The 27,855-nt window shown below is 46.1% G+C and overlaps 1 protein-coding gene across 1 annotated transcript in view; it reads left to right on the top strand.

Moving 5' to 3' along the window:
* The window catches only part of LOC139396671 (myosin-10-like), a gene marked incomplete at its 5' end in the record, with an annotated part of 69,746 nt that extends 53,540 nt beyond the window's left edge, over positions 1–16,206 (top strand). Inside the window, 16 exons of the mRNA XM_071143611.1 lie at positions 6,526–6,732; positions 7,032–7,169; positions 8,407–8,530; positions 8,687–8,858; positions 9,033–9,390; positions 9,586–9,897; positions 12,091–12,243; positions 12,364–12,612; positions 12,685–12,798; positions 12,916–13,014; positions 13,175–13,387; positions 13,538–13,699; positions 13,875–14,003; positions 14,210–14,298; positions 15,742–15,865; positions 15,994–16,206. Coding sequence (XP_070999712.1) covers positions 6,526–6,732; positions 7,032–7,169; positions 8,407–8,530; positions 8,687–8,858; positions 9,033–9,390; positions 9,586–9,897; positions 12,091–12,243; positions 12,364–12,612; positions 12,685–12,798; positions 12,916–13,014; positions 13,175–13,387; positions 13,538–13,699; positions 13,875–14,003; positions 14,210–14,298; positions 15,742–15,865; positions 15,994–16,206 — 2,856 coding nt within the window. The remainder of the gene's footprint in view (positions 1–6,525; positions 6,733–7,031; positions 7,170–8,406; positions 8,531–8,686; positions 8,859–9,032; positions 9,391–9,585; positions 9,898–12,090; positions 12,244–12,363; positions 12,613–12,684; positions 12,799–12,915; positions 13,015–13,174; positions 13,388–13,537; positions 13,700–13,874; positions 14,004–14,209; positions 14,299–15,741; positions 15,866–15,993) is intronic.
* Positions 16,207–27,855: the final 11,649 nt, after the last annotated feature.

The following is a 27,855-nucleotide window of genomic DNA, read 5'->3' as shown; positions in this document are numbered from 1 at the left end:
TGTATCAATCTATCTATCTGGAGGTGTATCTATCTCTCTGGATGTTTCTCTATCTATCTATCTGGAGTTGTATCAATCTATCTATCTGGAGGTGTATTTATCTATCTATCTGGAGGTGTATTTATCTATCTATCTGGAGGTTTATCTATCTATCTGGAGGTGTATCTATCTATCTCTCTGGATGTTTCTCTATTTATCTATCTGGAGTTGTATATCTATCTATCTATCTGGAGGTTTATCTATCTCTCTGGAGGTGTATCTATCTATCTCTCTGGAGGTGTATCTATCTATCTATCTGGAGGTGTATCTATCTATCTGGGGGGTTCTCTATCTATCTATTTGGAGGTGTATCTATCTATCTCTCTGGAGGTGTATCTATCTCTCTGGAGGTGTATATCTATCTATCTATCTGGAGGTGTATCAATCTATCTATCTGGAGGTGTATATATATCTATCTATCTGGAGGTGTATCAATCTATCTATCTGGAGGTGTATCTATCTATCTATCTGGAGGTTTATCTATCTCTCTGGAGGTGTATCTATCTGTCTATCTGGAGGTTTATCTGTCTATCTGGAGGTTTATCTATCTATCTCTCTGGAGGTGTATCTATCTCTCTGGAGGTGTATCTATCTATCTCTCTGGAGGTGTATCTATCTATCTGGAGGTGTATCAATCTATCTATCTGGAGGTGTATCTATCTATCTGGAGGTGTATCTATCTATCTATCTGGAGGTTTATCTATCTCTCTGGAGGTGTATATCTATCTATCTATCTGGAGGTTTATCTATCTGGAGGTGTATCTATCTATCTATCTGGAGGTGTATCTATCTATCTATCTGGAGGTGTATCTATCTATCTATCTGGAGGTGTATCTATCTATCTATCTGGAGGTTTATTTATCTATCTGGAGGTGTATCTATCTATCTGGAGGTGTATCTATCTATCTATCTGGAGGTGTATCTATCTATCTATCTGGAGGTTTATTTATCTATCTGGAGGTGTATCTATCTATCTGGAGGTGTATCTATCTATCTATCTGGAGGTGTATCTATCTATCTATCTGGAGGTTTATCTATCTATCTGGAGGTGTATCTATCTATCTCTCTGGAGGTGTATATCTATCTATCTATCTGGGAGGTTTATCTATCTATCTGGAGGTTTATCTGTCTATCTGGAGGTTTATCTATCTATCTCTCTGGAGGTGTATCAATCTATCTATCTGGGAGGTGTATCTATCTATCTGGAGGTTTATCTATCTGGAGGTTTATCTATCTATCTATCTGGAGGTGTATCTATCTATCTGGGAGGTTTATCTATCTATCTGGAGGTTTCTTTATCTATCTATCTGGAGGTGTATCAATCTATCTATCTGGAGGTGTATCTATCTATCTATCTGGAGGTGTATCTATCTATCTATCTGGGAGGTTTATCTATCTATCTGGAGGTTTCTTTATCTATCTATCTGGAGGTGTATCAATCTATCTATCTGGAGGTGTATCTATCTATCTCTCTGGAGGTGTATCTATCTATCTATCTGGGAGGTTTATCTATCTATCTGGAGGTTTCTTTATCTATCTATCTGGAGGTGTATCTATCTATCTGGAGTTGTATCAATCTATCTATCTGGAGGTGTATCTATCTATCTATCTGGAGGTGTATCAATCTATCTGGAGGTGTATCTATCTATCTATCTGGAGTTGTATCAATCTATCTATCTGGAGTTGTATCTATCTATCTATCTGGAGGTGTATCTATCTATCTGGAGGTGTATCTATCTATCTATCTGGAGTTGTATCAATCTATCTATCTGGAGTTGTATCAATCTATCTATCTGGAGTTGTATCTATCTATCTATCTGGAGTTGTATCAATCTATCTATCTGGAGGTGTATCTATCTATCTATCTGGAGGTGTATCTATCTATCTGGAGGTGTATCAATCTATCTATCTGGAGGTGTATCTATCTATCTATCTGGAGTTGTATCAATCTATCTATCGGGGAGGTTTATCTATCTATCTGGAGGTTTCTTTATCTATCTGGGAGGTTTATCTATCTATCTGGAGGTTTATCTATCTATCTGGAGGTTTATCTATCTATCTGGAGGTGTATCTATCTATCTCTCTGGAGGTGTATATCTATCTATCTATCTGGGAGGTTTATCTATCTATCTGGAGGTTTATCTGTCTATCTGGAGGTTTATCTATCTATCTCTCTGGAGGTGTATCAATCTATCTATCTGGGAGGTGTATCTATCTATCTGGGAGGTGTATCTATCTATCTGGAGGTGTATCAATCTATCTATCTGGAGGTGTATCTATCTATCTATCTGGAGGTGTATCTATCTATCTATCTGGGAGGTTTATCTATCTATCTGGAGGTTTCTTTATCTATCTATCTGGAGGTGTATCTATCTATCTATCTGGAGGTGTATCTATCTATCTATCTGGAGGTGTATCTATCTATCTATCTGGGAGGTTTATCTATCTATCTGGAGGTTTCTTTATCTATCTATCTGGAGGTGTATCAATCTATCTATCTGGAGGTGTATCTATCTATCTCTCTGGAGGTGTATCTATCTATCTATCTGGGAGGTTTATCTATCTATCTGGAGGTTTCTTTATCTATCTATCTGGAGGTGTATCTATCTATCTGGAGTTGTATCAATCTATCTATCTGTAGGTGTATCTATCTATCTATCTGGAGGTTTATCTATCTATCTGGAGGTGTATCTATCTATCTCTCTGGAGGTGTATATCTATCTATCTATCTGGGAGGTTTATCTATCTATCTGGAGGTTTATCTGTCTATCTGGAGGTTTATCTATCTATCTCTCTGGAGGTGTATCAATCTATCTATCTGGGAGGTGTATCTATCTATCTGGAGGTTTATCTATCTGGAGGTTTATCTATCTATCTATCTGGAGGTGTATCTATCTATCTGGGAGGTTTATCTATCTATCTGGAGGTTTCTTTATCTATCTATCTGGAGGTGTATCAATCTATCTATCTGGAGGTGTATCTATCTATCTATCTGGAGGTGTATCTATCTATCTATCTGGGAGGTTTATCTATCTATCTGGAGGTTTCTTTATCTATCTATCTGGAGGTGTATCAATCTATCTATCTGGAGGTGTATCTATCTATCTCTCTGGAGGTGTATCTATCTATCTATCTGGGAGGTTTATCTATCTATCTGGAGGTTTCTTTATCTATCTATCTGGAGGTGTATCTATCTATCTGGAGTTGTATCAATCTATCTATCTGGAGGTGTATCTATCTATCTATCTGGAGGTGTATCAATCTATCTGGAGGTGTATCTATCTATCTATCTGGAGTTGTATCAATCTATCTATCTGGAGTTGTATCTATCTATCTATCTGGAGGTGTATCTATCTATCTGGAGGTGTATCTATCTATCTATCTGGAGTTGTATCAATCTATCTATCTGGAGTTGTATCAATCTATCTATCTGGAGTTGTATCTATCTATCTATCTGGAGTTGTATCAATCTATCTATCTGGAGGTGTATCTATCTATCTATCTGGAGGTGTATCTATCTATCTGGAGGTGTATCAATCTATCTATCTGGAGGTGTATCTATCTATCTATCTGGAGTTGTATCAATCTATCTATCGGGGAGGTTTATCTATCTATCTGGAGGTTTCTTTATCTATCTGGGAGGTTTATCTATCTATCTGGAGGTTTATCTATCTATCTGGAGGTTTATCTATCTATCTGGAGGTGTATCTATCTATCTCTCTGGAGGTGTATATCTATCTATCTATCTGGGAGGTTTATCTATCTATCTGGAGGTTTATCTGTCTATCTGGAGGTTTATCTATCTATCTCTCTGGAGGTGTATCAATCTATCTATCTGGGAGGTGTATCTATCTATCTGGGAGGTGTATCTATCTATCTGGAGGTGTATCAATATATCTATCTGGAGGTGTATATATCTATCTATCTGGAGGTGTATCTATCTATCTATCTGGGAGGTTTATCTATCTATCTGGAGGTTTCTTTATCTATCTATCTGGAGGTGTATCTATCTATCTATCTGGAGGTGTATCTATCTATCTATCTGGAGGTGTATCTATCTATCTATCTGGGAGGTTTATCTATCTATCTGGAGGTTTCTTTATCTATCTATCTGGAGGTGTATCAATCTATCTATCTGGAGGTGTATCTATCTATCTCTCTGGAGGTGTATCTATCTATCTATCTGGGAGGTTTATCTATCTATCTGGAGGTTTCTTTATCTATCTATCTGGAGGTGTATCTATCTATCTGGAGTTGTATCAATCTATCTATCTGTAGGTGTATCTATCTATCTATCTGGAGGTGTATCAATCTATCTGGAGGTGTATCTATCTATCTATCTGGAGTTGTATCAATCTATCTATCTGGAGTTGTATCTATCTATCTATCTGGAGGTGTATCTATCTATCTGGAGTTGTATCAATCTATCTATCTGTAGGTGTATCTATCTATCTATCTGGAGGTGTATCAATCTATCTGGAGGTGTATCTATCTATCTATCTGGAGTTGTATCAATCTATCTATCGGGGAGGTTTATCTATCTATCTGGAGGTTTCTTTATCTATCTGGGAGGTTTATCTATCTATCTGGAGGTTTATCTATCTATCTGGAGGTTTATCTATCTATCTGGAGGTTTATCTATCTATCTGGAGGTTTATCTATCTATCTCTCTGGAGGTGTATCTATCTATCTACCTGGTCTCTCTCTCTCTCTCTCTCTCTCTCTCTCTCTCTCTCTCTCTCTCTCTCTCTCTCTCTCTCTCTCTCTCTCTCTCTTTCTCTTTCTCTTTCTCTTTCTCTTTCTCTTTCTCTTTCTCATTCAATTCAAGGGGCTTTATTGGCATGGGAAACATGTGTTAACATTGCCAAAGCAAGTGAGGTAGATAATATACAAAAGTGAAATAAACAATAAAAATTAACAGTAAACATTACACATAGAGAAGTTTCAAAACAATAAAGACATTACAAATGTCATATTATATATATACAGTGTTTTAACAATTTACAAATGGTTAAAGTACACAAGGGAAAATAAATAAGCATAAATATGGGTTGTATTTACTAGTAAATATGGGTTTGTTCTTCACTGGTTGCCCTTTTCTTGTGGCAACAGGTCATAAATCTTTTTTTTTAATTATTTATTTATTTTTTTTATTTGAATTTTACCCCTTTTTCTCCCCAATTTCGTAGTATCCAATTGTTGTAGTAGCTACTATCTTGTCTCATCGCTACAACTCCCGTACGGGCTCGGGAGAGACGAAGGTTGAAAGTCATGCGTCCTCCGATACACAACCAACCAAGCCGCTGCTTCTTTAACACAGCGCACATCCAACCCGGAAGCCAGCCGCACCAATGCGCCGGAGGAAACACCGTGCACCTGGCCACCTTGGCTAGCGTACACTGCGCCCAGCCCGCCACAGGAGTCGCTGGTGCGCGATGAGACAAGGACACCCCTACCGACCAAGCCCTCCCTAACCCGGGCGACGCTAGGCCAATTGTGCGTCGCCCCACGGACCTCCCGGTCGCGGCCGGTTACGACAGAGCCTGGGCGCGAACCCAGGACTCTGATGGCACAGCTGGCCCAGGTCATAAATCTTGCTGCTGTGATGGCACACTGTGGAATTTCACCCAGTAGATATGGGAGTTTATCAAAATTGGATTTGTTTTCGAATTCTTTGTAATCTGAGGGAAATATGTCTCTCTAATATGGTCATACGTTGGACAGGAGGTTAGGAAGTGCAGCTCAGTTTCCACCTCATTTTCTGGGCAGTGAGCACATAGCCTGTCTTCTCTTGAGAGCCAGGTCTGTCTACGGCGGCCTTTCTCAATAGCAAGGCTATGCTCACTAAGTCTGTACATAGTCAAAGCTTTCCTTAAGTTTGGGTCAGTCACAGTGGTCAGTTATTCTGTCTCTCTCTCTCAATTCAATTCTAGGGCTTTATTGGCATGAAACATGTGTTAACATTGCCAAAGCAAGTGAGGTAGATAATATATAAAGTGAATATATAAAGTCTCTCTCTCTCTCTCTCTCTCTCTCTCTCTCTCTCTCTCTCTCTCTCTCTCTCTCTGTATCTCTCTCTGTATCTCTCTCTATCTATCTCTCTCTCTCTGTATCTCTCTCTCTCTGTATCTCTCTCTCTCTCTCTCTCTCTCTGTATCTCTCTCTCTCTGTATCTCTCTCTCTCTCTCTCTCTCTCTGTATCTCTCTCTCTCTCTCTCTGTATCTCTCTCTCTCTGTATCTCTCTCTCTCTCTCTCTCTCTCTCTCTCTCTGTATCTCTCTCTCTCTCTCTCTCTCTGTATCTCTCTCTCTCTCTGTATCTCTCTCTCTCTCTCTCTCTCTCTCTCTCTCTCTCTCTCTGTATCTCTCTCTCTCTCTCTCTCTCTCTGTGTGTGTACAACACATCTGATAATAAAGCACCAGCAGGTAGAGAGACCAGAACACTTACCTCCCTGTCCCTTTCTCCCCTCTCATTCCTGGTTCCTAGCTGATGGAGGAGAAGGCGGTGCTGACAGACCAGCTGCAGGCGGAGGCGGAGCTGTTTGCTGAGGCGGAGGAGATGAGGGCCAGACTGGTCAGCAGGAAGCAGGAGTTGGAGGAAATCCTGGGGGAGCTGGAGGGACGATTGGAGGAGGAGGAGGAGAGGGGCGTTCAAATGACCAATGAGAAGAAGAAGATGCAGCAGCACGTGACGGTACAGGACAGTGGGAGAGTGGAAGACAGAGAAGGGGACATGAAGCACATGATAATGAGGAAGAGAGCAGCATTGTTTTGGAACTTTAGATGAGAGGCTCTGCTGAATAACTGGATCTCTCAGTCTCTCTAATGTTCTGTCACTCCTCCCCTCTCTCCTCCTCTATCCCTTCTTCTCTCCTCCCCTTTCCCTCTCTCTCCTCCCCTCTCCCTACTTCTCTCCTCCCATTTCCCTCTCTCTCCTCCTCTCCTCCCCCCCTCTCCTCTCCTCCTTTCCTCCCCTCTCCCTCTTCTCCTCAGGATCTGGAGGAGCAGTTGGAGGAGGAGGAGTCGGCCAGACAGCGCCTCCAGTTGGAGAAGGTTACCCTGGAGACCAAGGTCAAGAGTCTGGAGACAGAGATGCTGAGCACTGGAGAACAGAGAGACCGCCTCAGCAAGGTAACCATAGTTACACTGGCTACAGTATAAACCCTGGACCGCATTTAACTGGAACACTTACCTCATCCTGGACAGGACTGAAGGGCTTTATAGAAGCTGACCTACCCAGGGTTCACTCAACTGGACAGGACTGAAGGGCTTTATAGAATCAAATCAAATTTATTTATATAGCCCTTTGTACATCAGCTGATATCTCAAAGTGCTGTACAGAAACCCAGCCTAAAACCCCAAACAGCAAGCAATGCAGGTGTTGAAGCACGGTGGCTAGGAAAAACTCCCTAGAAAGGTCCATCTCCGGGTGGAGATTATAACAGAACTTGGCCAAGATGTTCAAATGTTCATAAATGACCAGCATGGTCTAATAATAGGTCTGGGACAGGTAGCACGTCCGGTGAACAGGTCAGGATTCCATAGCCGCAGGCAGAACAGTTGAAACTGGAGCATCAGCACGGCCAGGTGGACTGGGGACAGCAAGGAGTCATCATGCCAGGTAGTCCTGAGGCATGGTCCTACGGCTCAGGTCCTCCGAGAGAGAGAAAGAGAAAATTAGAGAGAGCAGACTTACCGGATAAGACAGGAGAAGTACAAACTGACCCTAGCCCCCCGACACATAAACTACTGCAGCATAAATACTGGAGGCTGAGAAAGGAGGGGTCAGGAGACACTGTGGCCCCATCCGGTGATACCCCCGGACAGGGCCAAACAGGAAGGACTTTGCCAAACAGGAAGGAAGGACTTTGCCAAAGCACAGCCCCCACACCACTAGAGGGATATCTTCAACCACCAACTTACCATCCTGAGACAAGGCCGAGTATAGCCCACAAAGATCTCCGCCACGGCACAACCCAAGGTAGAAGCTGACCTACCCAGGGTTTACTCAGCTGGACAGAACTGAAGGGTTTTATAGAAGCTGACCTACCCAGGGTTTACTCAGCTGGACAGGACTGAAGGGCTTTATAGAAGCTTACTAACCCAGGGTTCACTCAGCTGGACAGGACTGAAGGGCTTTATAGAAGCTGACTAACCCAGGGTTTACTCAGCTGGACAGGACAGAAGGGCTTTATAGAAGCTGACCTACCCAGGGTTCACTCAGCTGGACAGGACTGAAGGGCTTTATAGAAGCTGACCTACCCAGGGTTGACTCAGCTGGACAGGACTGAATGGCTTTATAGAAGCTGACTAACCCAGGGTTCACTCAGCTGGAACTTCATTTATCCATGTTGTCTCTGTCTCTCAGGAGAAGAAGCAGCTGGAGGAGAGGTTGAATGAGGTAACAGACTCACTGACTGAGGAAGAGGAGAAGACCAAGAGTCTCAACAAACTGAAAAACAAACAGGAAGCAGTCATTGCTGACCTGGAAGGTAAAGCTTGTTCCTAACTGATGGCACTTGTTATGCATACTTAACGTTATGACATACATTTGATGAACTTGCTGCACACTCAACACTGTTTCAGATACTTGTCCTGGTATTAATTATTTTCTATGTTCTTTCTCTTCTTCCCCCTCGCTCCTGTAGATCGGTTGAAGCGTGAGGAGCAGGGTCGTCTGGAGCAGGAGAAGTGGAGGAGGAGGATGGAGGGAGAAGCCGTGGAAGCCCAGGAGCAGCTCTCTGACCTGGGACTACTGTCCGCTGAACTCAGGGGCACCCTGGCTCAGAGAGAGAAAGATATCACAACCCTACAGGGGAGGTGAGAGGAAGTCTATACTGTATATTCACACACCTTGAGAAAAGTGGAAATATCAACCCCCTCATTTGCAAAGTGTTACAAAACTGCTTTCTCTCTCGATAATGGTAATCAAAACGGTTCCAGCACAGTGCCCTGCAGAACACCATATTTGACTCCTCTCTCTCTTTCTCCCAGGTTGGAGGAGGAGGGTGCACGAAGGACTGAGGCTCAGAGGGCTCTGAGAGAGGCCATGTCTCAGGTGTCAGAGCTGAAGGAGGAAGTGGAGAATGAACGAGGGATGAGAGAGAGGGCAGAGAAACAGAGGAGAGACCTGGGGGAGGAGCTGGAGGCCTTGAGGACAGAGCTGGAAGACACACTGGACACCACGGCGGCCCAGCAGGAACTCAGGTCTCGTAGAGAGGCAGAGCTGGGGGAGCTCCAGAGGTGTGTTGAGGGGGAGACGAGACGTCACGAGGCCCAGCTCTCAGAGCTCAGAGTCAAGCACTGCTCTGCCATAGACAACTTGCAGGAACAACTGGACAACAGCAAGCGGGTGAGTCAAACACAGAATGTAGCCTATGCAGTGACTCTCTGCATATTGCGTGTGTTATTCCCTCAGTACAGTGTCGGTAGTGACTCCTGCATGTTATTCTCTCTCTGTAGACTGGTCACTGAGACGTCTGTAACGTAGTGTTTCTATGCGTATGGTATGTATGTAGTAATTCCTGATGTTATATGGTCTCCCCAGGCCCGTCAGTCCCTAGAGAAGGCCAAGAGTCTATTAGAGGACGAGAGGGTGAGCTTGGCCTCAGAGCTGAAGTCCCTGCAGGGGGGCCGCATGGAGAGTGAGAGGGGCCGCAAGAGGGCAGAGGGCCAACTCCAGGAGCTGACCGCACGCCTCGCACAGGCCGACAGAGAGAGAGAGGAGAGAGAGGAGCGACTGCACAAGCTACAGTCTGAGATGGAGACCCTCTCTAGTTCTCTCTCCTCCTCTGACTCCAAATCCCTCCATCTCAACAAGGAGGTCAGCAGCCTGGAGAGCCAGCTCCACGACGCTCAGGTACACACATACACACACACTGCCAACTCCTTCATCCTCTGTTTTTAACCACTTCCATGTTGATATCAAATCAAATGTTATTTGTCACATGCACAGATTACAACAGGTGTAGGTAGACCTTACTGTGAAATGCTTACAAGCCCTAAACCAACAGTGCAGTTTTAAGAAAAATAAGAGTTAAGAAAAATATTTAGTAAATAAACTAAAGTAACAAATAAAAGAACAACAATAAAATAACAATAGTGTGGCTATATACAGGGGGTACCGGTACCGAGTTAATCTGCAGGGGTACAGGTTAGTCCAGGTAATTTAGGTAATATGTACATGTAGGTAGAGGTAAAGTGACGATGCATAGATTATAAACAGAGAGTAGCAGCAGCGTAAAAAAGGGGGGGTCAATGCAAATAGTCCAGGTAGCCATTTGATTAGCTGTTTAGCAGTCTTATGGGGTAGAAGCTGTTAAGAAGCCTTTTGGACCTAGACTTGGTGCTCCGGTACCACTTGCCGTGCGGTAGCAGAGAGAACAGTCTATGACTAGGGTGGCTGGAGTCTTTGGCAATTTTTAGGGCCTTCCTAGATGGCAGGAAGCTTGGCCCCAGTGATGTACTGGGCCGTACGCACTACCCTCTGTAGCGCATTATTGGAGGCCTAGCAGTTACCATACCAGGCGGTGATGCAACCAGTCAGGATGCTCTCGATGGTGCTGCTGTAGAACTTTTTGAGGATCTGATGCCAAATCTTTTCAGTCTCCTGAGAGGGAATAGGTTTTGTCGTGCCCCCTTCACGACTGTCTTGATGTGCTTGGACCATGTTAGTTTGTTGGTGAAGTGGACACCAAGGAACTTGAAACTCTCAACCTGCTCCACCGTCGATGAGAATGGGGGCCTGCTCGGCCCTCCTTTTCATGAAGTCCACAATCATCTCATTTGTCTTGATCACGTTGAAGGAGAGGTTGTTGTCCTGGCACCACACTAACCTCCTCCCTATAGGCTGTCTCATTGTTGTCGGTGTTCAGGCCTACCACTTTTGTGTCAACGGAAGACTTAATGATGGTGTTGGAGTCGTGCTTGGCCACACAGTCATGAGTGAACAGGGTGTACAGGAGGGGACTAAGCACGCACCCCTGAGGGGTCCCTGTGTTGAGGATCAGCGTGGCAGATGTGTTGTTTCCTACCCTTACCACCTGGGGGCGGCCTGTCAGTAAGTCTAGGATCCAGTTGCAGAGGTAGGTGTTTGGTCCCAGGGTCCTTAGCTTAGTGATGAGCTTTGTGGACACTATGGTGTTGAATGCTGAGCTGTAGTCGATGAACAGCATTGATGTTCCTTTTGTCCAGGTGGGAAAGGGAAGTGTTGAGTGCAATAGAGCAATAGAGATTGCGTCATTTGTGGATCTGTTGGGGCGGTATGCAAATTGGAGTGGGTCTAGGGTTTCTGGTATGATGGTGTTGATGTGAGCCATGACCAGCCTTTCAAAGCACTTTCATGGCTACAGATGTGAGTGCTACGGGTTGGTAGTCATTTAGGCAGGTTACCTTGATCTTCTTGGGCACAGGGACTATGGTGGTCAGGGAGACACTTGGGCACAGGGACTATGGTGGTCAGGGAGACACTTGGGCACAGAGACTATGGTGGTCAGTGAGACACTTGGGCACAGGGACTATGGTGGTCAGTGAGACACTTGGGCACAGGGACTATAGTGGTCAGGGAGGCACTTGGGCACAGGGACTATGGTGGTCAGGGAGGCACTTGGGCACAGGGACTATGGTGGTCAGGGAGAGACTTGGGCACAGGGACTATGGTGGTCAGGGAGGCACTTGGGCACAGGGACTATGGTGGTCAGGGAGAGACTTGGGCACAGGGACTATGGTGGTCAGTGAGACACTTGGGCACAGGGACTATGGTGGTCAGTGAGACACTTGGGCACAGGGACTATGGTGGTCAGGGAGACACTTGTGCACAGGGACTATGGTGGTCAGGGAGACACTTGAGCACAGGGACTATGGTGGTCAGGGAGACACTTGAGCACAGGGACTATGGTGGTCAGGGAGGCACTAGAAAGTTGGTCAGATCATGCTCGGAGTACACGTCCTGGTAATCCATCTGGCCCTGCGGCCTTGTGAATGTTGACCAGTTTAAAGGTCTTACTCACATCGGCTATGGAGAGTGTGATCACTTTCCTGCTTTCACTCTCAGGAGCTACTTCAGGATGAGACTCGTCAGAAGCTGGCTCTGGGCTCCAGGGTGAGAGCTCTGGAGGAGGAGAGGAATGGACTGATGGAGAGAGTGGAGGAGGAAGAGGAGAGAGCCAAGGATCTCTCCAGGCAGATACAGACTCACACTCAGCAGGTAATCATCATTGTGTAAAAAAACCTTTCCTCTAGATTATAATATAACACATGTTGTCTTCTACAGTAAGTCTATCTTCCTCCTCACCATCACTCCCTCTCTCCCGTTCTCCCTCTCTAGCTGGCTGAGTTGCGGAGGCAGTCGGAGGAGGTGAATGGGGCGGTGGAGGCAGGAGAGGAGACGCGCAGGAAACTGCAGAGAGACCTAGACCAGGCCGTCCAGAGAGAACGACAGAAGGAGGAGGAGAAAGAACGCGTGGAGCGACAGAGGGAGAGGCTGAGGGAGGAGATAGAGGACATGACCCTGGCCCTGCAGAGAGAGAGACAGAACTGTACCACCCTGGAGAAGAGGCAGAAGAAGTTTGACCAGGTCAGAGTTCAGGGGTTAGAGGTTAAATGTGAGAGGTAACCGTGATGTAACCCCTGCCCTTTGCCCCCTCAGTGCCTGTCAGAGGAGAAGGCGGTGAGTGCCCGGCTGGCTGAGGAGAGAGACAGGGCCGAGGCAGACAGTAGAGAGAAGGAGACACGCTCCCTGGCACTGGCACGAGCCCTGCAGGTACCACTGGAGTGACTACACACATTATTATCCAGTTATCAGCATAAAAAGTTGTTTTCATCTTCATCTAAGTAATAGTGAGTGTTAATACTTCATTGTTCCCATTCACACTTACAGGAGGCCCAAGATCAGAGGGACGAGCTGGAGAGATCTAACAAGCAGCTCCGCATAGACATGGAACAACTAGTCAATCAACAGGATGACGTGGGGAAGAATGTGTGTGTGTGTGTGTGTGTGTGTGTGTGTGTGTGTGTGTGTGTGTGTGTGTGTGTGTGTGTGTGTGTGTGTGTGTGTGTGTGTGTGTGTGTGAGAGAATGTGTGTATTTGTATTACAGAGTGAAAATGTATCTCACACATTTCTTTCCTCCTGTGTCAGGTGCATGAGTTGGAGCGTTCCCGGCGGGCCCTGGAGACAGAGGCAGAGTCCCTGCGCACTCAGACCCAGGAGCTGGAGGAGGAGCTGGGGGAGGCGGAGAACTCCAGGCTGAGGCTCGAGGTCACCCTCCAAGCCCTCAGGGCCCAGTTTGAGAGAGAGATCAGCACCAAGGAGGAGAAAGGGGAGGAGAAGAGGAGGTCTCTCAACAAACAGGTATAGAGAGAAGAAGAAGAGTGTATCAAGCCTGAATATGGGGAGACAGTTATTCATTTGGATTAGATGCTAAACTTCTCTCTTTCTCTGCTGTTCCCTTTCTTTCCATCCCCCCTCCTCTCCTCTTCTCTTTCTCTCCTTCCCCCCCAGGTGAAGGAGTTGGAGACCCAGCTAGAGGAGGAGAGGAGTCAACGCTCTCAGGCCATGTCCGTCAAGAAGCAGCTGGAGGCGGAGCTACAGGAGGCTGAGGCCCAGGTGGAGACAGCCAATCGCGGCAGGGAGGAGGGGCTTAGGCAGCTACGGAGACTGCAGGTAAGCTACACCCCCCTTCTCTATATCTTTCTAATGCTGCTTGCTCGGTCTGAGATTAGATGCTGTGCAGTTAACTGATATATAAACCACAGCTATAATGAGAATGGTAAGGGTCCCAGCACAGAGCCTTGTGGAAAACCATATTTAATCAACCCTCCTTTTCGCTCTCTCTCAGGTTCAGATGAAGGAGGTGCTTCGTGAGCTGGATGAGTCCAAGCTGGCCCGTGACGAGGTGGTTGTCCAATCAAAAGACACAGAGAAGCGCCTGCAGACCTTGGAGGCGGAGTTACTGCAGCTTACAGAGGTGTGTGTGCTGGTGTGAGTGTGAGAGATTTGCGAAAACACAAACTCTTTTATGTTTTAGGATGCTAACGCCCTCTCTTGCTCTCTCTCTCTGTCTCTCCTTCTGTCTGTCTCTCTCTCTCTTTCTCTCTCTCTCTCTCTCTGTCTCTCTCCTTCTGTCTGTCTCTCTCTTTCTCTCTCTATCTGTCTCTCTCTCTCTGTGTGTAGGATTTATCAGTGTCTGAGAAGATGAGGAGACAGGCCCAACAGGAGAGAGATGAGATGGCTGATGAGATCATCAACAGCTCTACCGGGAAGTCAGTATCTCTCTTTCTATTTTCCTTTCTGTATGTGTGTGTACTCGTGTGTGTATTACTGTGTATTATGTGTGTGTATTACTGTGTATTATGCGTGTGTATTACTCACGGTGTGTGTATTACTGTGTATTATGCGAGTGTATTACTCACGGTTTGTGTATTACTGTGTATTGTTCGTGTGTATTACTGTGTATTATTCGTGTGTATTACTTACGGTGTATGTATTACTGTGTATTATGCGTGTGTATTACTGTGTATTATGCGTGTGTATTACTGTGTATTATTTGTGTGTATTACTTACGGTGTGTGTATTACTGTGTATTATGCGTGTGTATTACTTACGGTGTGTGTATTACTGTGTATTATGCGTGTGTATTACTCACGGTGTGTGTATTGCTGTGTATTATGCGTGTTTATTACTCACGGTGTGTGTATTACTGTGTATTGTTCGTGTGTATTACTTACGGTGTGTGTATTACTGTGTATTATGCGTGTGTATTACTTACGGTGTGCGTATTACTGTGTATTATGCGTGTGTATTACTCACGGTGTGTATATTACTGTGTATTATGTGTGTGTATTACTCACGGTGTGTGTATTACTGTGTATTATTCGTGTGTATTACTTACGGTGTGTGTATTACTGTGTATTATGCGTGTGTATTACTTACGGTGTGTGTATTACTGTGTATTATGCGTGTGTATTACTTACGGTGTGTGTATTACTGTGTATTATTCGTGCGTATTACTCACGGTGTGTGTATTACTCACGGTGTGTGTATTACTGTGTATTATGCGTGTGTATTACTCGCGGTGTGTGTATTACTGTGTATTATGCGTGTGTATTACTTACGGTGTGTGTATTACTGTGTATTATGCGTGTGTATTACTCACGGTGTGTGTATTATTGTGTATTATGTGTGTGTATTACTCACGGTGTGTGTATTACTGTGTATTATGCGTGTGTATTACTCACGGCGTGTGTATTACTGTGTATTATGCGTGTGTATTACTCACGGTGTGTGTATTACTGTGTATTGTTCGTGTGTATTACTTACGGTGTGCGTATTACTGTGTATTATGCGTGTGTATTACTCACGGTGTGTGTATTACTGTGTATTATGTGTGTGTATTACTCACGGTGTGTGTATTACTGTGTATTATTAGTGCGTATTACTCACAGTGTGTGTATTACTGTGTATTATGCGTGTGTATTACTCACGGTGTGTGTATTATTGTGTATTATGCATGTGTATTACTCACGGTGTGTGTATTACTGTGTATTATGCATGTGTATTACTCACGGTGTGTGTATTACTGTGTATTATGCGTGTGTATTACTCACGGTGTGTTTATTACTGTGTATTATGCGTGTGTATTACTTACGATGTGTGTATTACTGTGTATTATGCGTGTGTATTACTCACGGTGTGTGTGTTGTCAGGTCTGCTCTGTGTGATGAGAAGCGGAGGTTGGAGGCGCGAGTCACTCAGCTGGAGGAGGAGTTGGAGGAGGAGCAAAGCAATGCTGAACTAGTGGCCGAGAGACACAGGAAGACTACACTTCAGGTACACACTCTCACACACTTACCCCTACACACACACACACACACAGTATACGGGACTCGATTTACATTTGTCAATTTTTCTTGTTTTTAATCTCCCTTTCTATCCCTCTGTCTCCCCTCCCTCCCCAGGTGGAGACTCTGACGGTGCAGCTGCAGGGAGAGAGGACCCTGGGCCAGAAGGCTGAGGGGGCCAGGGAGGCTCTGGAGAGGCATAACAAGGAGCTGAAGCTGAAGCTGGGGGAGATGGAGGGAGCTGTCAGGGGAAAACACAGGCTCAGTGTCGCCGCCCTGGAGGCCAAGATGGACGGCATGGAGGAGCAGCTGGAGCAGGAGAGACAGTGAGGGGAACACACACATTCTCTGATGGATTTCCCCTCACACTTCTTCTCTCGCCTTGTTCCTTTCCTCTCTCGCCTTGTTACTTCTTCTCTCGCCTTGTTACTTCTTCTCTCGCCTTGTTACGTCTTCTCTCGCCTTGTTACTTCTTCTCTCGCCTTGTTACTTCTTCTCTCTCCTTTTTACTTTCTCCTCTCGCCTTGTTACTTTCCTCTCTCGCCTTGTTTCTTTCCTCTCTCGCCTTGTTACTTTCTCCTCCCGCCTTGTTACTTCTTCTCTCGCCTTGTTCCTTTCCTCTCTGGCCTTGTTACTTCTTCTTTCGCCTTGTTACTTCTTCTCTCGCCTTGTTACTTCTTCTCTCTCCTTGTTACTTTCTCCTCTCGCCTTGTTACTTTCCTCTCTCGCCTTGTTCCTTTCCTCTCTCGCCTTGTTACTTTCTCCTCTCGCCTTGTTCCTTTCCTCTCTCGCCTTGTTACTTCTTCTCTCGCCTTGTTCCTTTCCTCTCTCGCCTTGTTACTTCTTCTCTCGCCTTGTTACTTCTTCTCTCGCCTTGTTACTTCTTATCTCGCCTTGTTACTTCTTCTCTGGCCTTGTTCCTTTCCTCTCTCGCCTTGTTACTTCTTCTCTCGCCTTGTTACTTCTTCTCTCGCCTTGTTACTTCTTCTCTCGCCTTGTTACTTCTTCTCTTGCCTTGTTACTTTCTTCTCTCGCCTTGTTACTTCTTCTCTCTCCTTGTTACTTCTTCTCTCTCCTTGTTACTTTCCTCTCTCGCCTTGTTACTTCTTCTCTCGCCTTGTTACTTTCCTCTCTCGCCTTGTTCCTTTCTTCTCTCGCCTTGTTACTTTCTCCTCCCGCCTTGTTACTTCTTCTCTCGCCTTGTTCCTTTCCTCTCTGGCCTTGTTACTTCTTCTTTCGCCTTGTTACTTCTTCTCTCGCCTTGTTACTTCTTCTCTCTCCTTGTTACTTTCTCCTCTCGCCTTGTTACTTCCTCTCTCGCCTTGTTCCTTTCCTCTCTCGCCTTGTTACTTTCTCCTCTCGCCTTGTTCCTTTCCTCTCTCGCCTTGTTACTTCTTCTCTCGCCTTGTTCCTTTCCTCTCTCGCCTTGTTACTTCTTCTCTCGCCTTGTTACTTCTTCTCTCGCCTTGTTACTTCTTCTCTCGCCTTGTTACTTCTTCTCTCGCCTTGTTACTTCTTCTCTCGCCTTGTTCCTTTCCTCTCTCGCCTTGTTACTTCTTCTCTCGCCCTGTTACTTCTTCTCTCGCCCTGTTACTTCTTCTCTCGCCTTGTTACTTCTTCTCTCGCCTTGTTACTTCTTCTCTCGCCTTGTTCCTTTCCACTCTCGCCTTGTTCCTTTCCTCTCTCGCCTTGTTACTTCTTCTCTCGCCTTGTTCCTTTCTTCTCTCGCCTTGTTCCTTTCTTCTCTCGCCTTGTTCCTTTCCTCTCTCGCCTTGTTCCTTTCCTCTCTCGCCTTGTTCCTTTCCTCTCTCGCCTTGTTCCTTTCCTCTCTCGCCTTGTACCTTTCCTCTCTCGCCTTGTTCCTTTCCTCTCTCGCCTTGTTACTTCTTCTCTCGCCTTGTTACTTCTTCTCTCGCCTTGTTCCTTTCCTCTCTCGCCTTGTTACTTCTTCTCTCGCCTTGTTACTTCTTCTCTCGCCTTGTTACTTCTTCTCTCGCCTTGTTCCTTCCCTCTCTCGCCTTGTTACTTATTCTCTCGCCTTGTTACTTCTTCTCTCGCCTTGTTACTTCTTCTCTCGCCTTGTTACTTCTTCTCTCGCCTTGTTACTTCTTCTCTCGCCTTGTTACTTCTTCTCTTGCCTTGTTCCTTTCTTCTCTCGCCTTGTTCCTTTCCTCTCTCGCCTTGTTCCTTTCCTCTCTCGCCTTGTTCCTTTCCTCTCTCGCCTTGTTCCTTTCCTCTCTCGCCTTGTTACTTCTTCTCTCGCCTTGTTACTTCTTCTCTCGCCTTGTTACTTCTTCTCTCTCCTTGTTCCTTTCCTCTCTCGCCTTGTTACTTCTTCTCTCGCCTTGTTACTTCTTCTCTCGCCTTGTTACTTCTTCTCTCGCCTTGTTACTTCTTCTCTCGCCTTTTTACTTCTTCTCTCGCCTTGTTCTTTTCCTCTCTCGCCTTGTTACTTCTTCTCTCGCCTTGTTACTTCTTCTCTCGCCTTGTTCCTTTCCTCTCTCGCCTTGTTACTTCTTCTCTCGCCTTGTTCCTTTCCTCTCTCGCCTTGTTCCTTTCCTCTCTCGCCTTGTTACTTCTTCTCTCGCCTTGTTACTTCTTCTCTCGCCTTGTTACTTCTTCTCTCGCCTTGTTACTTCTTCTCTCGCCTTGTTCCTTTCCTCTCTCGCCTTGTTACTTCTTCTCTCGCCTTGTTCCTTTCCTCTCTCGCCTTGTTACTTCTTCTCTCGCCTTGTTACTTCTTCTCTCGCCTTGTTACTTCTTCTCTCGCCTTGTTACTTCTTCTCTCGCCTTGTTCCTTTCTTCTCTCGCCTTGTTCCTTTCTTCTCTCGCCTTGTTACTTCTTCTCTCGCCTTGTTACTTCTTCTCTCTCCTTGTTACTTTCCTCTCTCGCCTTGTTCCTTTCCTCTATCGCCTTGTTACTTTCCTCTCTCGCCTTGTTACTTCTTCTCTCGCCTTGTTACTTTCCTCTCTCGCCTTGTTCCTTTCTTCTCTCGCCTAGTTACTTCTTCTCTCGCCTTGTTCCTTTCCTCTCTCGCCTTGTTCCTTTCCTCTCTCGCCTTGTTCCTTTCCTCGCTCGCCTTGTTCCTTTCCTCTCTCGCCTTGTTCCTTTCCTCTCTCGCCTTGTTACTTCTTCTCTCGCCTTGTTACTTCTTCTCTCGCCTTGTTCCTTTCCTCTCTCGCCTTGTTACTTCTTCTCTCGCCTTGTTACTTCTTCTCTCGCCTTGTTACTTCTTCTCTCGCCTTGTTACTTCTTCTCTCGCCTTGTTACTTCTTCTCTCGCCTTGTTACTTCTTCTCTCGCCTTGTTCCTTTCCTCTCCCGCCTTGTTACTTCTTCTCTCGCCTTGTTACTTCTTCTCTCGCCTTGTTACTTCTTCTCTCGCCTTGTTACTTCTTCTCTCGCCTTGTTACTTTCTTCTCTCGCCTTGTTACTTTCCTCTCTCGCCTTGTTACTTTCCTCTCTCGCCTTGTTACTTCTTCTCTCGCCTTGTTCCTTTCTTCTCTCACCTTGTTACTTCTTCTCTCGCCTTGTTCCTTTCTTCTCTCGCCTTGTTCCTTTCCTCTCTCGCCTTGTTACTTCTTCTCTCGCCTTGTTCCTTTCCTCTCTCGCCTTGTTACTTTCTCCTCCCGCCTTGTTACTTCTTCTCTCGCCTTGTTACTTCTTCTCTCGCCTTGTTACTTCTTCTCTCGCCTTGTTACTTCTTCTCTCGCCTTGTTACTTCTTCTCTCGCCTTGTTACTTCTTCTCTCGCCTTGTTACTTCTTCTCTCGCCTTGTTCCTTTCCTCTCTCGCCTTGTTACTTCTTCTATCGCCTTGTTCCTTTCCTCTCGCCTTGTTACTTCTTCTCTCGCCTTGTTACTTCTTCTCTCGCCTTGTTACTTCTTCTCTCGCCTTGTTCCTTCTTCTCTCGCCTTGTTCCTTTCTTCTCTCGCCTTGTTACTTCTTCTCTCGCCTTGTTACTTCTTCTCTCTCCTTGTTACTTTCCTATCTCGCCTTGTTCCTTTCCTCTCTCGCCTTGTTACTTTCCTCTCTCGCCTTGTTACTTCTTCTCTCGCCTTGTTACTTTCCTCTCTCGCCTTGTTACTTTCTTCTCTCGCCTTGTTACTTTCCTCTCTCGCCTTGTTCCTTTCTTCTCTCGCCTAGTTACTTCTTCTCTCGCCTTGTTCCTTTCCTCTCTCGCCTTGTTCCTTTCCTCTCTCGCCTTGTTCCTTTACTCGCTCGCCTTGTTCATTTCCTCTCTCGCCTTGTTCCTTTCCTCTCTCGCCTTGTTACTTCTTCTCTCGCCTTGTTACTTCTTCTCTCGCCTTGTTACTTCTTCTCTCGCCTTGTTCCTTTCCTCTCTCGCCTTGTTACTTCTTCTCTCGCCTTGTTACTTCTTCTCTCGCCTTGTTCCTTTCCACTCTCGCCTTGTTCCTTTCCTCTCTCGCCTTGTTACTTCTTCTCTCGCCTTGTTACTTCTTCTCTCGCCTTGTTCCTTTCTTCTCTCGCCTTGTTCCTTTCCTCTCTCGCCTTGTTCCTTTCCTCTCTCGCCTTGTACCTTTCCTCTCTCGCCTTGTTCCTTTCCTCTCTCGCCTTGTTACTTCTTCTCTCGCCTTGTTACTTCTTCTCTCGCCTTGTTCCTTTCCTCTCTCGCCTTGTTACTTCTTCTCTCGCCTTGTTACTTCTTCTCTCGCCTTGTTACTTCTTCTCTCGCCTTGTTCCTTTCGTCTCTCGCCTTGTTACTTCTTCTCTCGCCTTGTTCCTTTCCTCTCTCGCCTTGTTACTTCTTCTCTCGCCTTGTTACTTCTTCTCTCGCCTTGTTACTTCTTCTCTCGCCTTGTTACTTCTTCTCTCGCCTTGTTACTTTGTTCTCTCGCCTTGTTCCTTTCCTCTCTCGCCTTGTTCCTTTCCTCTCTCGCCTTGTTCCTTTCCTCTCTCGCCTTGTTCCTTTCCTCTCTCGCCTTGTTCCTTTCCTCTCTCGCCTTGTTACTTCTTCTCTCGCCTTGTTCCTTTCTTCTCTTGCCTTGTTCCTTTCTTCTCTCGCCTTGTTACTTCTTCTCTCGCCTTGTTACTTCTTCTCTCTCCTTGTTCCTTTCCTCTCTCGCCTTGTTACTTTCTCCTCCCGCCTTGTTACTTCTTCTCTCGCCTTGTTCCTTTCCTCTCTCGCCTTGTTACTTCTTCTCTCGCCTTGTTCCTTTCCTCTCTCGCCTTGTTACTTCTTCTCTCGCCTTGTTACTTCTTCTCTCGCCTTGTTACTTCTTCTCTCGCCTTGTTCCTTTCCTCTCTCGCCTTGTTACTTCTTCTCTCGCCTTGTTACTTCTTCTCTCGCCTTGTTACTTCTTCTCTCGCCTTGTTACTTCTTCTCTCGCCGCCTTCCTTTCCTCTCTCGCCTTGTTACTTCTTCTCTCGCCTTGTTCCTTTCCTCTCTCGCCTTGTTACTTCTTATCTCGCCTTGTTACTTCTTCTCTCGCCTTGTTACTTCTTCTCTCGCCTTGTTACTTTCTTCTCTCGCCTTGTTCCTTTCTTCTCTCGCCTTGTTCCTTTCTTCTCTCGCCTTGTTACTTCTTCTCTCGCCTTGTTACTTCTTCTCTCTCCTTGTTACTTTCCTCTCTCGCCTTGTTCCTTTCCTCTCTCGCCTTGTTACTTTCCTCTCTCGCCTTGTTACTTCTTCTCTCGCCTTGTTACTTCTTCTCTCGCCTTGTTCCTTTCCTCTCTCGCCTTGTTACTTCTTCTCTCGCCTTGTTACTTCTTCTCTCGCCTTGTTACTTCTTCTCTCGCCTTGTTCCTTTCGTCTCTCGCCTTGTTACTTCTTCTCTCGCCTTGTTCCTTTCCTCTCTCGCCTTGTTACTTATTCTCTCGCCTTGTTACTTCTTCTCTCGCCTTGTTACTTCTTCTCTCGCCTTGTTACTTTCTTCTCTCGCCTTGTTCCTTTCCTCTCTCGCCTTGTTCCTTTCCTCTCTCGCCTTGTTCCTTTCCTCTCTCGCCTTGTTCCTTTCCTCTCTGGCCTTGTTACTTCTTCTCTCGCCTTGTTCCTTTCTTCTCTCGCCTTGTTCCTTTCTTCTCTCGCCTTGTTACTTCTTCTCTCGCCTTGTTACTTCTTCTCTCTCCTTGTTCCTTTCCTCTCTCGCCTTGTTACTTTCTCCTCCCGCCTTGTTACTTCTTCTCTCGCCTTGTTCCTTTCCTCTCTCGCCTTGTTACTTCTTCTCTCGCCTTGTTCCTTTCCTCTCTCGCCTTGTTACTTCTTCTCTCGCATTGTTACTTCTTCTCTCGCCTTGTTACTTCTTCTCTCGCCTTGTTACTTCTTCTCTCGCCTTGTTACTTCTTCTCTCGCCTTGTTCCTTTCCTCTCTCGCCTTGTTACTTCTTCTCTCGCCTTGTTACTTCTTCTCTCGCCTTGTTACTTCTTCTCTCGCCGCCTTCCTTTCCTCTCTCGCCTTGTTACTTCTTCTCTCGCCTTGTTCCTTTCCTCTCTCGCCTTGTTACTTCTTCTCTCGCCTTGTTACTTCTTCTCTCGCCTTGTTACTTCTTCTCTCGCCTTGTTACTTTCTTCTCTCGCCTTGTTCCTTTCTTCTCTCGCCTTGTTCCTTTCTTCTCTCGCCTTGTTACTTTCTTCTCTCGCCTTGTTACTTCTTCTCTCGCCTTGTTACTTTCCTCTCTCGCCTTGTTCCTTTCCTCTCTCGCCTTGTTACTTTCCTCTCTCGCCTTGTTACTTCTTCTCTCGCCTTGTTACTTTCCTCTCTCGCCTTGTTCCTTTCCTCTCTCGCCTTGTTACTTCTTCTCTCGCATTGTTACTTCTTCTCTCGCCTTGTTACTTCTTCTCTCGCCTTGTTACTTCTTCTCTCGCCTTGTTACTTCTTCTCTCGCCTTGTTCCTTTCCTCTCTCGCCTTGTTACTTCTTCTCTCGCCTTGTTACTTCTTCTCTCGCCTTGTTACTTCTTCTCTCGCCTTGCCTTCCTTGTTCCCTCTCTCGCCTTGTTACTTCTTCTCTCGCCTTGTTCCTTTCCTCTCTCGCCTTGTTACTTCTTATCTCGCCTTGTTACTTCTTCTCTCGCCTTGTTACTTCTTCTCTCGCCTTGTTACTTCTTCTCTCGCCTTGTTACTTCTTCTCTCGCCTTGTTCCTTTCTTCTCTCGCCTTGTTCTTTCTTCTCTCGCCTTGTTACTTCTTCTCTCGCCTTGTTACTTCTTCTCTCTCCTTGTTACTTTCCTCTCTCGCCTTGTTCCTTTCCTCTCTCGCCTTGTTACTTTCCTCTCTCGCCTTGTTACTTCTTCTCTCGCCTTGTTACTTTCCTCTCTCGCCTTGTTCCTTTCTTCTCTCGCCTTGTTCCTTTCCTCTCTCGCCTTGTTCCTTTCCTCTCTCGCCTTGTTCCTTTCCTATCTCGCCTTGTTCCTTTCCTATCTCGCCTTGTTCCTTTCCTCTCTCGCCTTGTTCCTTTCTTCGCTCGCCTTGCTACTTCTTCTCTCGCCTTGTTCCTTTCTTCTCTCGCCTTGTTCCTTTCCTCTCTCGCCTTGTTCCTTTCCTCTCTCGCCTTGTTACTTCTTCTCTCGCCTTGTTACTTCTTCTCTCGCCTTGTTCCTTTCCTCTCTCGCCTTGTTCCTTTCCTCTCTCGCCTTGTTCCTTTCCTCTCTCGCCTTGTTACTTCTTCTCTCGCCTTGTTACTTCTTCTCTCGCCTTGTTCCTTTCCTCTCTCGCCTTGTTCCTTTCCCCTCTCACCTTGTTACTTCTTCTCTCGCCTTGTTCCTTTCTTCTCTCGCCTTGTTCCTTTCTTCTCTCGCCTTGTTACTTTCCTCTCTCGCCTTGTTACTTTCCTCTCTCGCCTTGTTACTTCTTCTCTCGCCTTGTTACTTCTTCTCTCGCCTTGTTACTTCTTCTCTCGCCTTGTTACTTTCTTCTCTCGCCTTGTTACTTTCCTCTCTCGCCTTGTTCCTTCTCTCGCCTTGTTACTTTCTCCTCCCGCCTTGTTACTTCTTCTCTCGCCTTGTTACTTCTTCTCTCGCCTTGTTACTTCTTCTCTCGCCTTGTTCCTTTCTTCTCTCGCCTTGTTCCTTTCCTCTCTCGCCTTGTTCCTTTCTCTCTTGTTCTCGCCTTGTTCCTTTCTCTCTCTCGCCTTGTTCCTTTCCTCTCTCGCCTTGTTCCTTTCTTCTCTCGCCTTGTTCCTTTCTTCTCTCGCCTTGTTCCTTTTCTCTCTCGCCTTGTTACTTCTTCTCTCGCCTTGTTACTTCTTCTCTCGCCTTGTTCCTTTTCTCTCGCCTTGTTCCTTTCCCTCTCGCCTTGTTACTTCTTCTCTCGCCTTGTTCCTTTCTTCTCTCTCTCGCCTTGTTACTTTCCTCTCTCGCCTTGTTACTTTCCTCTCTCGCCTTGTTACTTCTTCTCTCGCCTTGTTACTTCTTCTCTCGCCTTGTTACTTCTTCTCTCGCCTTGTTACTTCTTCTCTCGCCTTGTTACTTCTTCTCTCGCCTTGTTACTTTCTTCTCTCGCCTTGTTACTTTCCTCTCTCGCCTTCTTCCTTCTCTCGCCTTGTTCCTTTCCTCTCTCGCCTTGTTACTTCTTCTCTCGCCTTGTTACTTTCTCCTCCCGCCTTGTTACTTCTTCTCTCGCCTTGTTACTTCTTCTCTCGCCTTGTTACTTCTTCTCTCGCCTTGTTACTTCTTCTCTCGCCTTGTTACTTTCTTCTCTCGCCTTGTTACTTTCTTCTCTCGCCTTGTTACTTTCCTCTCTCGCCTTGTTACTTTCCTCTCTCGCCTTGTTACTTCTTCTCTCGCCTTGTTCCTTTCTTCTCTCGCCTTGTTACTTCTTCTCTCGCCTTGTTCCTTTCTTCTCTTGCCTTGTTCCTTTCCTCTCTCGCCTTGTTCCTTTCCTATCTCGCCTTGTTCCTTTCCTATCTCGCCTTGTTCCTTTCCTCTCTCGCCTTGTTCCTTTCTTCGCTCGCCTTGCTACTTCTTCTCTCGCCTTGTTACTTCTTCTCTCGCCTTGTTCCTTTCTTCTCTCGCCTTGTTACTTCTTCTCTCGCCTTGTTACTTCTTCTCTCGCCTTGTTACTTCTTCTCTTGCCTTGTTCCTTTCGTCTCTCGCCTTGTTACTTCTTCTCTCGCCTTGATACTTCTTCTCTCGCCTTGTTACTTCTTCTCTCGCCTTGTTCCTTTCTTCTCTCGCCTTGTTACTTCTTCTCTCGCCTTGTTCCTTTCTTCTCTCGCCTTGTTCCTTTCCTCTCTCGCCTTGTTCCTTTCCTCTCTCGCCTTGTTCCTTTCCTCTCTCGCCTTGTTCCTTTCCTATCTCGCCTTGTTCCTTTCCTATCTCACCTTGTTCCTTTCCTCTCTCGCCTTGTTCCTTTCTTCGCTCGCCTTGCTACTTCTTCTCTCGCCTTGTTACTTCTTCTCTCGCCTTGTTCCTTTCTTCTCTCGCCTTGTTACTTCTTCTCTCGCCTTGTTACTTCTTCTCTCGCCTTGTTACTTCTTCTCTCACCTTGTTACTTCTTCTCTTGCCTTGTTCCTTTCGTCTCTCGCCTTGTTACTTCTTCTCTCGCCTTGATACTTCTTCTCTCGCCTTGTTACTTCTTCTCTCGCCTTGTTCCTTTCTTCTCTCGCCTTGTTCCTTTCTTCTCTCGCCTTGTTACTTCTTCTCTCGCCTTGCTCCTTTCTTATCTTGCCTTGTTACTTCTTCTCTCGCCTTGTTCCTTTCTTCTCTCGCCTTGTTACTACTTCTCTCGCCTTGTTCCTTTCTTCTCTCGTCTTGTTACTTCTTCTCTCGCCTTGTTACTTCTTCTCTCGCCTTGTTCCTTTCTTCTCTCGCCTTGTTCCTTTCTTCTCTCGCCTTGTTACCTCTTCTCTCGCCTTGTTACTTTCCTCTCTCGCCTTGTTACTTTCCTCTCTCGCCTTGTTACTTCTTCTCTCGCCTTGTTCCTTTCTTCTCTCGCCTTGTTTCTTTCCTCTCTCGCCTTGTTACTTTCCTCTCTCGCCTTGTTACTTCTTCTCTCGCCTTGTTCCTTTCTTCTCTCGCCTTGTTACTTCTTCTCTCGCCTTGTTACTTTCTTCTCTCGCCTTGTTCCTTTCCTCTCTCGCCTTGTTCCTTTCCTCTCTCGCCTTGTTCCTTTCCTCTCTCGCCTTGTTCCTTTCCTCTCTCGCCTTGTTCCTTTCCTCTCTCGCCTTGTTCCTTTCCTCTCTCGCCTTGTTCCTTTTCTCTCGCCTTGTTCCTTTCCTCTCTCGCCTTGTTCCTTTCCTCTCTCGCCTTGTTACTTCTTTCTCGCCTTGTTACTTCTTCTCTCGCCTTGTTACTTTCCTCTCTCGCCTTGTTCCTCGCCTTGTTCCTTTCTTCTCTCGCCTTGTTACTTCTTCTCTCGCCTTGTTACTTCTTCTCTCGCCTTGTTACTTCTTCTCTCGCCTTGTTACTTTCTCTCGCCTCTCTCGCCTTGTTCCTTTCCTCTCTCGCCTTGTTACTTCTTCTCTCGCCTTGTTACTCTCGCCTTGTTACTTCTTCTCTCGCCTTGTTACTTCTTCTCTCGCCTTGTTACTTTCTTCTCTCGCCTTGTTACTTCTTCTCTCGCCTTGTTCCTTTCCTCTCTCGCCTTGTTACTTCTTCTCTCGCCTTGTTACTTCTTCTCTCGCCTTGTTACTTCTTCTCTCGCCTTGTTCCTTTCCTCTCTCGCCTTGTTCCTTTCTTCTCTCGCCTTGCTCTCTTCTCTCGCCTATTTACTTCTTGTTGTTCCTTTCCTCTCTCGCCTTGTTACTTCTTCTCTCGCCTTGTTCTCTCGCCTTGTTCCTTTCCTCTCTCGCCTTGTTACTTCTTCTCTCGCCTTGTTACTTCTTCTCTCGCCTTGTTCCTTTCCTCTCTCGCCTTGTTACTTCTTCTCTCGCCTTGTTCCTTTCCTCTCTCGCCTTGTTACTTCTTCTCTCGCCTTGTTACTTCTTCTCTCGCCTTGTTACTTCTTCTCTCGCCTTGTTCCTTTCCTCTCTCGCCTTGTTCCTTTCCTCTCTCGCCTTGTTCCTTTCGTCTCTCGCCTTGTTCCTTTCCTCTCGCCTTGTTCCTTTCCTCTCTCGCCTTGTTCCTTTCCTCTCTCGCCTTGTTACTTCTTCTCTCGCCTTGTTACTTTCCTCTCTCGCCTTGTTACTTTCCTCTCTCGCCTTGTTACTTTCTTCTCTCGCCTTGTTACTTCTTCTCTCGCCTTGTTACGCCTTGTTCCTTTCTTCTCTCGCCTTGTTCCTTTCCTCTCTCGCCTTGTTACTTTCCTCTCTCGCCTTGTTACTTTCTTCTCTCGCCTTGTTACTTCTTCTCTCGCCTTGTTACTTCTTCTCTCGCCTTGTTCCTTTCCTCTCTCGCCTTGTTACTTCTTCTCTCGCCTTGTTCCTTTCCTCTCTCGCCTTGTTACTTCTTCTCTCGCCTTGTTACTTCTTCTCTCGCCTTGTTACTTCTCTCGCCTTGTTCCTTTCGCCTTGTTCCTTTCTTCTCTCGCCTTGTTACTTCTTCTCTCGCCTTGTTACTTCTTCTCTCGCCTTGTTACTTCTTCTCTCGCCTTGTTACTTCTTCTCTCGCCTTGTTACTTCTTCTCTCGCCTTGTTACTTTCCTCTCTCGCCTTGTTACTTTCCTCTCTCGCCTTGTTACTTCTTCTCTCGCCTTGTTACTTTCTTCTCTCGCCTTGTTACTTCTTCTCTCGCCTTGTTCCTTTTCTCTCGCCTTGTTACTTCTTCTCTCGCCTTGTTCCTTTCGTCTCTCGCCTTGTTCCTTTCCTCTCTCGCCTTGTTACTTCTTCTCTCGCCTTGTTACTTCTTCTCTCGCCTTGTTACTTTCCTCTCTCGCCTTGTTCCTTTCCTATCTCGCCTTGTTCCTTTCCTATCTCGCCTTGTTCCTTTCTTCTCTCGCCTTGTTCCTTTCTTCGCTCGCCTTGCTACTTCTTCTCTCGCCTTGCTACTTCTTCTCTCGCCTTGTTACTTCTTCTCTCGCCTTGTTACTTCTTCTCTCGCCTTGTTCCTTTCTTCTCTCGCCTTGTTACTTCTTCTCTCGCCTTGTT

This window comes from Oncorhynchus clarkii, unplaced genomic scaffold, assembly GCF_045791955.1.
Source record: "Oncorhynchus clarkii lewisi isolate Uvic-CL-2024 unplaced genomic scaffold, UVic_Ocla_1.0 unplaced_contig_3076_pilon_pilon, whole genome shotgun sequence".
NCBI classification, from domain to species: Eukaryota; Metazoa; Chordata; class Actinopteri; order Salmoniformes; family Salmonidae; genus Oncorhynchus; species Oncorhynchus clarkii.
This window is presented reverse-complemented; position numbering and strand designations above follow the sequence as displayed.